At 38.1% G+C, this 12,976-nt stretch overlaps 1 protein-coding gene across 2 annotated transcripts in view; it reads left to right on the top strand.

Annotated features, from left to right (window-relative positions):
• Positions 1 to 7,629, top strand: part of grk6 (G protein-coupled receptor kinase 6) — a 66,089-nt gene extending 58,460 nt beyond the window's left edge. The window contains exons 11-16 of one of the 2 annotated variants that reach the window (XM_052104032.1): positions 1,708 to 1,797; positions 1,894 to 2,102; positions 2,655 to 2,792; positions 2,938 to 3,075; positions 3,479 to 3,613; positions 4,286 to 7,629. In XM_052104032.1, coding sequence (XP_051959992.1) covers positions 1,708 to 1,797; positions 1,894 to 2,102; positions 2,655 to 2,792; positions 2,938 to 3,075; positions 3,479 to 3,613; positions 4,286 to 4,336 — 761 coding nt within the window. In that variant the 3' untranslated portion in view covers positions 4,337 to 7,629. The remainder of the gene's footprint in view (positions 1 to 1,707; positions 1,798 to 1,893; positions 2,103 to 2,654; positions 2,793 to 2,937; positions 3,076 to 3,478; positions 3,614 to 4,285) is intronic. The other variant, XM_052104033.1, reaches the window with a different exon arrangement.
• The last annotated feature ends 5,347 nt before the right edge of the window (positions 7,630 to 12,976 follow it).

The following is a 12,976-nucleotide window of genomic DNA, read 5'->3' as shown; positions in this document are numbered from 1 at the left end:
GAAGAAGACCCTTAGTCAGGGAGGTGACCAAGAACCCGTTGGTCACTCTGACAGAGCTCTGGCATTTCTCTGTGGAGAGAGAAGAACCTTCCAGAAGAACAACCATCTCTGCATAAGTCCACCAATCAGGCCTGTATGGTAGAGTGGCCAGACGGAAGCCACTCCTCAGTAAAAGGCACATGACAGCCCGCCTGTAGTTTGACAAAAGGCACCTGATGGACTCTCAAACCATGAGAAACAAAATTCTCTGGTCTGATGAAACAGAGATTGAACTATTTGGCTTGAATGGCAAGCTTCATGTCTGGAGGAAACCAGGCACCGCTCATCACCTGGTCAATACCATCCCTACAGTGAAGCACGGTTGTGGCAGCATCTTGCTGTGGGGATGTTTTTCAGCGGCAGGAACTGGGAGACTAGTCAGGATTGAGGGAAAGATGAATGCAGCAATATACAGAGACATCCTTCATGAAAACCTGCTCCAGAGCGCTCTGGACCTCAGACTGGGGTGAAGGTTCATCTTCCAACAGGACAACGACCCTAAGCACACAGCCAAGATAACAAAGGATTGGCTACGGGATAACTCTGTGAATGTCCTTGAGTGGCCCAGCCAGAGCCCAGACTTGAACCCGATTGAACATCTCTGGAGAGATCTGAAAATGGCTGTGCACTGATGCTCCCCATCCAACCTGATGAAGCTTGAGAGGTCCTGCAAAGAAGAATGGGAGAAACTGCCCAAAAATAGGTGTGCCAAGCTTGTAGCATCATACACAAAAAGACTTGAGGTTGTAATTGGTGCCAAAGGTGCTTCAACAAAGTATTGAGCAAAGGCTGTGAATAATTATGTACATGTGATTATTTTTTTTTGTTTTTTATTTTTAATACATTTGCAAAGATTTCAAACAATCTTCTTTCATGTTCTCATTACGGGGTATTGTTTGTAGAATTTTGAGGAAAATAATGAATTTAATCAATTTTGGAATAATAACATAACAAAATGTAGAAAAAGTGAAGCGCTGTGAATACTTTCCGGATGCACTGTATAGTTGAAAAGATAAGTTCACATTCCCTTTTGTCTCATAAATCTAGATATTAATAAAGAAAATTAATATAATATTGTATTTTTTTTTTTATTGTTTTAAATATGGCCCAGACACAGAGACCACAAGAGTGCACATTGAATTAAATCCCAGATGCAGTTTATTTTGCTTCTCCAATCTCAATCAATAATTACCCAAAGAAAATAAATAGTGGGACACAATATGGGACTTTTAATTATAAAGAAGCCCGAAATACACATGGGACACTTATTTTGAAATGTCTGCGCTCCCAATTGTGAGCTCAGTGATGGCTGATTTGCTGAGAAAGTGAATCTGATTCAAACTGCTAACCTGAGCTCCTGAATTCAAACCTTCAGTTCTTTTCAGGTGATTCATTAAAAAGACCCAATTCAAAAGAGTAGGGAGTTGTGTTTTTTACCCCTAGTCACTATACAGTATGCTTTAATTTTCTCGGAAACAAGCAGCGTGACGGTCCTTAAAAAATTCTGCTTTTGTGTTTCATGTAAGAAAGAAAGTAATTTGGCTTTGGAACGACATGATGACAGAATTTACATTTTTAGATGAACTATTCAAAAACTAAACACTGAAAGAAATCATTAAATCATATCTGCCTTTGGAGGAATGTATATAACCGTGATGTTTTCCTCAGGTCATATACGTATTTCAGATCTGGGCTTGGCTGTGCATGTACCAGAGGGTCAGACAATCAAAGGCCGGGTGGGCACAGTAGGGTACATGGGTGTGTATGTTAGGATATTATTCCCCAAACAATAAAAGCAGCATATTATGCAGAAGTTTGCATGTGTTTGGATTGTGCCTGTTTGTGTCCCATCAGCCCCAGAGGTGGTGAAGAACGAGCGTTATACTTTCAGTCCGGACTGGTGGGCTCTCGGCTGTCTCCTGTATGAAATGATCGAGGGCCAGTCGCCCTTTCAGCAGCGCAAGAAGAAAATTAAGCGAGAGGAAGTGGAGCGCTTGGTGAAAGAGGTGGAGGAGGAATATTCCAGCAAGTTCTCAGAGGATACCAAGTCACTCTGTAAAATGGTCAGTGTCTGTAGCATCATGCTACTGAAGTAACATATATGTCCTGTACACCCTCTCAAACTTGAAGTATGACCTAACCTGGTGTGACATGATAAGATTCCAAGCGACTAACAATTTTACTGTCTAATCAGAACAGAGCTTTTAGTATACATTATATATATATATATATATATATATATATATATATATATATATATATATATATATATATATATATATATATAAACACCTTGCTTTGTGGGGCCCCCTGGTGGCTTGGGGGCCCTAATACTGCTTATAGCTAGAAATGGCCTTTATGTTTAATAGACATGAGGAATAGGATTTTGGTCCAATGAGTTCTCACTTGGGCTACCCCACCACAGCTCTACATATTGTTGGTCACTCATTTGTATTTTGTGCAGTGTTGTTTTGCCCCTACTGAGTGTGTAACAGTTTGATTATGTAGAAAGGTGAAAGCTATCTGACAAGTATTGTTAGAGCTAGTCAATGTAGAAACGTGTTTCCATTTTGACTGCTTACATTTATGTATTTAAAACAATTGTTTTGTTTTAGCTACTTATCAAAGACCCCAGTGAGAGGCTTGGCTGTCAGGGGGGTGGAGCCACTGAGGTGAAAGCTCACCCTATTTTTCGTTCCATCAACTTCAAGCGACTTGAAGCAGGCATGCTCGAAGCTCCCTTTATTCCCGATGTGAGTTTTCTCTAAAACCGTCACCAATATTTCACCAAATTTACTGGGACTAGCAACCACAATTAAAAACAGTGTTTGTTAAACATTTTAGAAAGTTTTTTTTACACATATGTATGTAGCATGACATGTAGTTTTCTGCCTGCAGCCTCAGGCCATCTACTGTAAGGATGTGTTGGACATTGAGCAGTTTTCCACAGTGAAAGGGGTGGAACTGGAGCCCAAAGACGACTCCTTCTACAACAAAGTGTCCACTGGTTGCGTTTCCATCCCCTGGCAAAATGAGGTCAGGTCACCACCCAAAATAACCTTAATAAATGTTTTACTCTGAACCACAACTGCACTGATAAGGAGATTTTGGCAGATAGAAAACAAGCAATAGTTCATTCTACATGTATTTTACCAATGTGACAGCCAATATCACAAAACATTCACACTAAAACACTAATCTGGAGTTTAACATGCTTAAATTCAGATATGAAAACATAATGTACAAAAGAAAGATGTAAAACACAATTTTAGGGCCTAATTAGACAGATACTAAAATGTGTGTATACTGTATGTCAACTGCTATGTTCAGAAATTCTCTCTTTGAGTAATATTCACAAATGTTTTGGAAAATATTCTCTTTGTAATGTATATTAGCTTTATGGTAATATTAAGGGTGTTCATTTCATTGATTTGTTCAGATGATCGAGACAGAGTGCTTTAAAGAGCTCAACTTGTTAAACTTAGATGGCACTGTGCCCCCAGACCTAGACTGGAGAGGTCAACCCTCACCCCCACCCAAACAGGGCTTGCTGCAGAGACTCTTTGGCAGACAGGTGAGATTTACTTTCTATCTTTATAAATATTCAAATATTAATGCCATATGCCACGTTTTTTTCCCCAGTCGTTAATATTTTCCTTCACTAGCCAATGAGCCAATCAACATCTGCTTGAAAAGCTCAGCGAGTCGTTGATCTCAACCTTTGTGTGTCCTGTATTGTGTTTGATACTTAAATCATATCTACATTTGAAGTACATTGATTTGTGTAATATACTCCGTTTACAAATGTATCATTTTAGAGCCTGAAACCTTGGTTCTCATTTGCTTGATAGTCCTACACCTTTGGGAAATACTCAATCATATACAAAACTTTTCACAATGAGGGCATTTACATAGCTGCATTGTTCCCAGGTTAAATTATTTGGCTCCCATCTAGGCACATTTTAAAAACAATATTTGAGAAACCTGTTTGACAACAGTCCTTAATTTTGCAATTCCTTTTTGTAGAAATTGTTACGCAGCAATTACACGCTTCACGATTCATTTTGTTAGCGTTTCTGAATTACACTAGCATATATATGGCCTCAAGGCTAACAGACTTTAACTGCAACAAAGCTATGATTTTGGATTCAGTGGTTTCTGTTCTGCCAAAACTATGCCTGACTGAAGGGTTTTGTCAGTGGTCTTCCGGTTTTTAACTGTGCTTGTCTCTATGTTGCCTCCTCAGGACTGCTGTGGAAATTGCAGCGACAGTGAGGAGGAGCCCACACGGCTGTGAAGGTGTGGCCTGTCTGGGGCTCCTCCCCTACACCACCGAGGATCTCATTTGTTTACAGTTTTTGCACAATTGTATTTTTAAGATAGCTCTATATAAATATTGGAATGTATATTTTCACTATATAGCCATGCAGTGTATCTTATTTAAAGTCATGAAAAGGACAGAAAAAAAGGGTCACAATTATTGTCCTTTATCAAGTGTGAAGTGTGTCGAGGACAGATCATTCAACACTGCTCAAGTCTCAAAGCCGGTTGACCCAGCCAATCCTGTACATGTCTCCAGTCCGTATCACAGCCTCTTTGCGCTTTTATTTTCTATTTCTGTTCTTGTACGAATTCATATACATGTACAGAATGTACTCTGAATATTTGTTTTAGGCATGGGGAGTAAAGGAAATTTGCTTTGGCAAATATTTTTATATTTATATTTTAAATTTTATTTTCTTATGGTAATCTCGACAATCAAACGGCACCATTTGTGTAAAACAGTGGTAAATGTGCAGTAATGAAAAAAAAACACAAAAAAAAACAGGAAGTGACTAAAAATGAGGGGCATTTTTGACATAAATTCTTTATCAGAAGTCTCAAATAGTAATGTGAGGTTGTTTAGCTAGAGAAACCTAGTAAACCAAATAGACGTGATTAAAGTGCATATATGTTTAATTAACAACTGCAAACAGTTGTATCATGTTGTAAATATGTGACACTCATCTGTAAAGTCTTTAGTGTGTCTTCCTGAATATTTCTCTCTGGATAAGTGGGAAAATCATCCCAGTGATAACCTTGTGCAGCCCATATGTTACATAATGAGTCAAACCAAGAGGCATTATTTTCCATTTATCAAATATTTCACAACGTCGTTCTTTAAAGGTCTGTGACTAGTTAAAATAGGATATCGTTAGATTCCAGCTATGGAGACTGAAATATAGGATAAATAAATACTCAGATACTTAGCAGGTTGCAATGGATAAACATGCTACAAGACAATACATGTTATTTAATTGTTTAAAATAGATATGTGTCATTTTGATAGGCTACATTCAGTGTAATTGCTGCTTTTTTACATATAGGGGGAAAAAAATATTTTCCCCCCCAAAAAATTTGTTCTGTTTTGTTGTTATTTTAGTTTTTTTTTTTTTTTCAATTTGCTTTGCTATGTTTCTTCTCTTCTGTTTTTTGTTTGTTTAGATTTTTTGTTTTGTTTTATTAGTTTTGCTTTGCTTTGTTTTTTCATTTCAATAAATTTGTTTTAATTTGCTTTGTTCTGTTTCATTTTGTCTTTTTGTTTGTTTGTTTGTCTTTGCTTTTATTTGTTTTTAATTTAGCTTTGTTGTTTTTTGTGTTTTTTTATTTAACTTTTAAGTTTTCATTTTGCTTGAATTGCGATGGCTTTGGAATTTTCTTATGCACTCTTTAGACCAAACTAATTATATTTTTGTCCTCCATCTTCATTGAAGGTGCCTTTTGAAGTTTTAAGGTACTCTTTTGTCATTAGCGTTTCTTATTCAAACACCTACATGTTTTTGAGATGACTCAGCATCTTGATGCACAAACTTTTTTATCTGCTGTTGTTTTACCTCAGATAATACTGTGCCCTATGGATGTCCATTCTTTTTCAAAACTCTTGTGAATTTTTCTACTGAACATTTGGATGTCATAGTATTTCATAAGAGACTTTGGGACTTTACATTTAAGCCTATCTGAACATGCAATGTAAGCCTAATGTTTCAGAGAAAGTCCATGGAAGAATCGTCACCTCATGACATGCTCTGTCAATACATTTCTCATCCACTGATGGTTTACGTTAATTCTCTTCTCTGATAAACTCAAATACATTCCAATTTCTACTGTACTGTACAGTTGTAAAACGTATTCAGTTTTTTCTTTTGTTTATTTAGCAATAATGGATTTTATAAATATAACTACAATATTATTGTGTATAAAAAACATTTCAAATCTAGAGCCAGGCGGAACTTAGTTTGACTTAATGTTTTCCTGAGTCAGGCTTTTGACACTGTGAAGTGATTATTTCTGTCACAGTTGTAAAATTTTTGTCTCTTTTGTGCAATGCACTGATTTTGATGTTTTTTCTTTTGGTTGCAAATTTGTGTGTGTATGTATGTGCCTAAATGCTGAATGAGTGTGTACCTGCACTGTATGTGCCCATAATCTTTATCAGAACCACTAGGGAATGCCATTATTTCTATCACTAAATGAGTGAAATGTAACATTCTAGGCAAGGTTTTACTGATTCTTTTTTCTTTCGAGAGAAAAGGTGTACAACTTCAGGCTCACTGATAATAATATTATATAATATTAGTCATTTCAATATCATATATTTTAATAAACCTATAAAAAGACATAATTAGACATGCCAGTTCCCTTCAAAGAGGAAACCACAGTTTCAGCCACATTTGTCAGTGTAATTAATTCAAGACTAAGTTACAATAAAATCATGTTTTATTTTCTGTTTTGAAGAGTATTCAAATGAATTTATTCCTATATCTTAAAGGCCTCAAAGTGTAAGGTGCAGTTTTAAGCATAATTTTCCATTAGCAAACTACAGGGCTATAGCTGGGAAATCTCTGTTTAAGGTATTAAAAGTGCAGAGAAATTTCTAAATAAAACGAAAAACTTGAAAACTGTTCTTAAACCAGGTATACAGTCAAATTTGACTGATTTAGTAATTGTGGATAACATGCTAATATGAGTAAAGAATAAAGCCTATATAACCTGGAGGATTTGTCTGTTCTAAGCAGGCCAAGTGAATTCAAAAAGTGTGGTTATATTAGTCAATGTGCCATTGTTATGTAAACTTACCATTAAAATTGTTTCAAAAGTTTTATTGAATTGTTTTGCTGATATAGACAGTGACTCATTTACTCAGTTTTGATAATTTGAAATGATACATATCCATATTATTAATAACACATGAATTAATACATTATTTTATTTGCCTGATATGTATGTAAAAGTCCATAGCTCTTTTATTTAAGGCCAAAAGAATGTTATGTTATAATGAAAACTTGTCTTGTACCTGTTTATCCCTATTATTGAAGCCTTATTTGTATGTGATACAAAGAAAATTATTTCTGGATTGCACATTGAATACTAATTTTTGCTAAACTCAGTAGTCGATTCTCACTCAGGTTACTGCCATCAATATGTATGTTATTATTTGTATTATTGTTTGCTTAATATATGTACACGGCCTTACTTGTGAAATAATGTCAAGTTACTGGTTTATATTTGTAAATTTTAAAGCTGCATAAAATAAATGCCACTGGGAACGTTGTTTATAGACTTTGGTGTATAAACTGTTAGGATGGATGATGATGAATATGACTGAAGGATTTTGTTGAGGAAACGTTCTTGTCAAAGCACTGATGTTCTCTCTCTCTCTCTCTCTCTCTATATATATATATTTATTTTTTGGGGTCTGTCTCTGACCTGTGACGCCTGTACATTTTGCCTCTCATGCTGGTCGTCTGTGTGATGCAAAATGCATTTTGTTTCTTGTTTTTCCTTCTTCCATTTTTCGCATTAGAATTTAATTTAAGTACATTTTAATTTGGATAGTTTTTGTTTTAGCACAGTAGAGTGATATGAACATGAGTGATGCCTCAGATTATGTGGCTTATTACTTTTCTTATACGATCTTCGTATAGCAGACAGAAACATGGGCAAAATAAAAAAATCTGACATGCATTGAAAAGGGGCTCCATGCTCTATTGACTTGTTCCAGTAAAGTAGAAACCACTCAGACCACCTCATGAAGTACAGGAAAAGTTGTCAGGCCAACTCTAGCTTTGTGGTGGTATGTTTTGCACCAGTTAACATGACTAAATTTTACCTAGAAAATAGAGGTGCAGATAGCTGGGGACTAGACCTACACAATATTCAGAAGGAATTTTGGACCATTCTTCCTTACAGAACTGCTTCAGTGGCACTCTTGAGGGCATTCCCCAGAATCTTTATCAGGTTAAAGTCTTGGCTCTGACTGTTTTTTTTTTTTTTAAAGCCATTTTGTAGTGAATTTACTAGGATATATTGATAAACTTTGGCATTAATTTCTCTCTTGATGATGGCAGCAGGTCCGAGCCCAGAAGCAGCAAAGCAGCCCCAAATCATGATGCTCCCTCTACCATATTTCACTGTTGGGAGGATGATTTTTATGTTCGTATGGTGCTTTTTACACCATACATAATGCTGAGTGTTCTTCCCAAACAGTTGAACCTTAGATTCATCAATCCACAAAACAATTTCCCAGTAGCATTGTGGAGTGTCAAGTTGGTCTTTGGCAAACTTCAGGTGCACAGCAATGTTTTTTGTTGGAAAGCAGCAGCTTCCTTCATGGTGTCCTGCCATGGACACCATACTTGTTTAAGGTTTTCCATATAGTAGACTCATGAAAAGAGATATTAACCAGTTTGAATGATCTTTAGCTGTCACTCTGGGGTTCTTTTACCTCATTGAACATTCTGTGGTGTGCCCTTTGAGACATCTTGGCTGGATGGCCACTTTTAGGGAGAGTAGCCACAGTACTAAATCGTCTCCTTTTATAGACAATTTGTCTAACTGTGGACAGAAGAATTTCTAAACTCTTTCAAATAACGTTGTTACTCTTTCCAGCTTTATGCAAAGCAACAATTCTTGATCATAGGTCTTTTGAGATATCTTTTTTCAGATTAACAATTTTAATTTATTTACATAATTGAACATAAAAAAATATATATATATATATATATATATATATACATATATATATATATATATATATATATATATATATACACACACACACACACACACACACACAGAATCAACATTAAACCCCACTATTACCATTCCCGCTCTCAAACCCTGGCCCCCAACAACATCCCAGTGGTCGTAAAATATATAGACACACACAAAAAATTTATATTTACATATAAATTTAATAATAATCACACATTCATAAATGACATACTGTATATCTGCCCTATTTCTCCACATACAAGTTATCCTTCCCCATACTTCTAAAATGATCTTTCTTTAAAGGCTGCCACCCTTCCCATCTCCGAGCACCACTCCTGAAATGAGGGTGTTCCAGCTGACCTCCACCCCCTTAAAAGTATCTGCCTGTCAATCATTACACTAGTTTAGACTCAACTCTTTATGTGTCTATTTTCAGTATCGATGACCACCCCATAACTGTAGATGTTTGGCGCCAGACTGCCGTGAGAACGGCATGTGTGGACAATGGTTAGGTGAGGAAGCTGCTCTTTTGCGTACCACAGCCCGGTCGGAGTGTGGCAAAAGGTTTCCCTCCTGGCCCTCCACCAGGGGATGGAGCAGTCTGGAGGCCAACTCTGTAGCAGAGTCGATCATCTCAGAAATGGTTGGGAGCCTTTCGGGTCCACGGGGTTCATGAGACGAGGGTGTCAGCTTCCTGTGGGGAGCTCTACGCTGGGGCCTGAGCTTTCGCAGCCTCAGGGGGACGCCCTCAGCAAACAGACGGAATACGTGCTCTTGAGAGACGAGGAGGCATGATGTGTTGAATGGCCTCTGTCTGTTTCTTCACCGCTGAAAACTGCTTGGCGAAGTCTTCAGCGGCATCGCCGAATAGGCTGAGCTGAGAGACGGGGGTGTTGAGAAAGTTGGCTTTGTCAGTATCCTGCATCTCGACCAGGTACAGACGGAATACGTGCTCTTTAGCGACAAGGAGGCATGATGTGTTGAATGGCCTCTGTCTGTTTCTTCACCGCTGAAAACTGCTTGGGGAAGTCTTCAGCGGCATCGCCGAATAGGCTGAGCTGGGAGACGGGGGTGTTGAGAAAGCTGGCTTTGTCAGTATCCCGCATCTTGACCAGGTTCAGCCACAGATGTCGTTCTTGGACCACAAGGGTGGCCATCGCCTGTCCAAGTGCCTTTGCTGTGACCTTTGTGGCCCGGAGGGCGAGGTCAGTTGCTGAGCGCAGTTCCTGCAGCACATCAGGATCAGGACTACCCAAGATCAGTTCTTTAATTGCCTTGGCCTGGTGGGTTTGCAGGATGGCCAAGGCATGCAGAGCGGAAGGGTCAGTAGGCACCAGGGACAACGTCGTCGTCCTACAGGCCTTGGAGGAGAGTACCAGGCGATCCCGCCAGGTGGCCGCGTTTTGCGGTCACAGGTGCACTGCAACCGCTTTGTCCACTTGGGGGACCTCCGCGTACAAACGAGCATGCTGGGGGCAAACTGGGGGGGCAGGTGGTTCATGGGGATTTAACCGGCGAAACCACACCCTCTGCATTGCCCAGATCGCGTTCAATCCCGTAGGAAGAAGGTGCGTCGCGGGGGCGGCTGAAGTGGCTTTCCCTCATAGGAAGAACCGCAACGTTGCCATGGTCATGTTCTCGCAATGAGAACATGAACCATCCATAAACGCTGCCTCAGTGTAATTGCAGCCCAGACATGTGTGGCAGCGCCCATGACCGTCAGAAGCTGAGAGATATCTGCCGCATCCAGCAACTACACAAAGGCGAAAAGGCATCTTTAAAAAGACGTTCAACGCCAATGTGTTTTGCTCTAATAGAAAATGTTTTACTCTATGAGGGTAATGCTATTTTAGAAGCACTGTCGAAACGCCCAAGGGCGTTGTCTGCACTGGCGTGCAGAGGAAGAGAAAAGCAGCTGGTAATGCAACAAAAAATAAGCAACATGGGCATCACTACTTTTTCTCTGTCATCAAATCTTTGCACCTTGTGTATGCCATCTCAATGTTTACTCTAGTTTTTTGCCTTTGCCTGTCTTTCTGTTTTGTTTGAGACCTTTTTCACTGCTCCGGCAGTACAGCTACTGAATCTCCCATTGTCTCTGCTTCTAAAGCAAGATAATAAATATGTTCCATTTTTCCAAATAACACTGCGCTAAGCATTGACACGAGTATCTACATAGGCAGCACCTAATGAGCGCAAGGATTTTCTTCTTTGACGTTTAATGAAGCAAGTCTAGTAATTTCAAGTAATTGTTATTTTTATAGTGCTTTTATTATTCACAATACACATCGTTTCAAAGCAGCTTTACAGGAAACCATGCATTAAAAAAAAAATAAAAACTGTTATATCTATAAAGTCTAAAGAGTGATCATTACATATTTTGATTAAATTTGATTGTAAATTGTGTATAGAAATTCAATAATTAAGTAATAATTGTATTTAATAACCCCTGTGAGCATGCTGAAGGTGACTGTGGCAAGGAACACAAAACTCCATAAGATGTTGGTTAATGGAGAAAAATAACATTGGGAGAATCCAGACTCACTGTGGGCGCCAGTTCCCCTCTGACTAACAGCATGAATGTAATGACAATATTAGTTATTTATGTGCAGTGCAAATCATGGTTTTAAATTTCTAAATTAAGTGTTAAGGTCCATTGTTTTGAAAAATAAATTAATCAATTACAGTTTTTTTTTTTTACTTTATGATTAATGACTAATGTCTTTGAAGTCCATCCTGGATTAACTGCTGAAGTTCACATTGATGCATTGTTGTTTGTTTGTTGGCTGATGAAGGCTTTTGTTGACAAATAAATGATAGTCTATGTATTCTATTTCAAGAGTGTAGTCCATTAATAAACAAATGTGATGCAGGCAGATATTAATGAGGTGCATCGCAGTTCAACCTGCTGGTCATTTCGGTGATGTTCTGTGGGGTCCATCCTAAATCCAAGGTTCAAGCAGTGGCATATGACATATCCGACGTCTTACAGTTGGAGTTGGCATTGGTTCTCTGAAGTCCATCGTAAAAGACTGAAGTGATGTCTGGCTAGCACCTGCTGTAGTTTTTCGTCATCACTCAGCGACATGTAGCAGTGGAGTCTGACACCAAGTAGAAATGGAGCTGGATCTGGCTGGCTCTTGTAACCTTGGGATATGAATCCTGAGGTTGAGACATGGAAACCAAAAAATTAATATTAGCGTAGAAGCCATTCAATTTTATGCAGAGTTATAGATCATGATGGACTTTTCTGATTCCGGTAGCCTAATTGTGAGTTGATGGATAAATTAGGTGTATGCCTGGCTAAATAGATGAGTCTTTAGTCTAGACTTAAACTGAGTGAGTGTGTCTGCTTCCCAAACAGTGTTAGGGAGTCTATTCCATAGTTTTGGTGCCAAGTATATTTTGATATTCTTAGAATTTTTTGACAGAATTTTGTGATCACAATGAACATGACGGAATATAACATGTCAGAAGGTCACTTAAGTACTGTGGAGCTAGACCATTCAAAGCTTTGTATGTAGTTAACAGAATTTTAAACTTAATATGAAATTTAACATGTATCCAATGTAACGATGATAAAATGGGGCTAATATGATCATATTTCTTAGTACTTGTCATCACTCTGGCTGCTGCATTTTTAACCAATTGAAGTTTATTTATTTAACTTGATGGACATCCTCCCAGTAATACATTATAATAATCTAGTCTTGAGGTCACGAACACATGAATAATTATTTCGGCATCGGCAACAGAGAGGATGTGTCGTAATTTTTTAATATTTCTCAGGTGGAAGAATGCTATTCTACAAACACTGGAAATTTGATTTTCAAAGGACAGATTGGTATCAAATATAACACACAGGTTCTTTGCTGTAGAAGGCGACATAATAGAACATCAGGAG

Source organism: Xyrauchen texanus, chromosome 34 (assembly GCF_025860055.1).
Source record: "Xyrauchen texanus isolate HMW12.3.18 chromosome 34, RBS_HiC_50CHRs, whole genome shotgun sequence".
Taxonomy (NCBI): Eukaryota; Metazoa; Chordata; class Actinopteri; order Cypriniformes; family Catostomidae; genus Xyrauchen; species Xyrauchen texanus.
The sequence above is the reverse complement of the archived record's forward strand: the minus strand, read 5'-3'. Positions and strand labels throughout refer to the sequence as shown.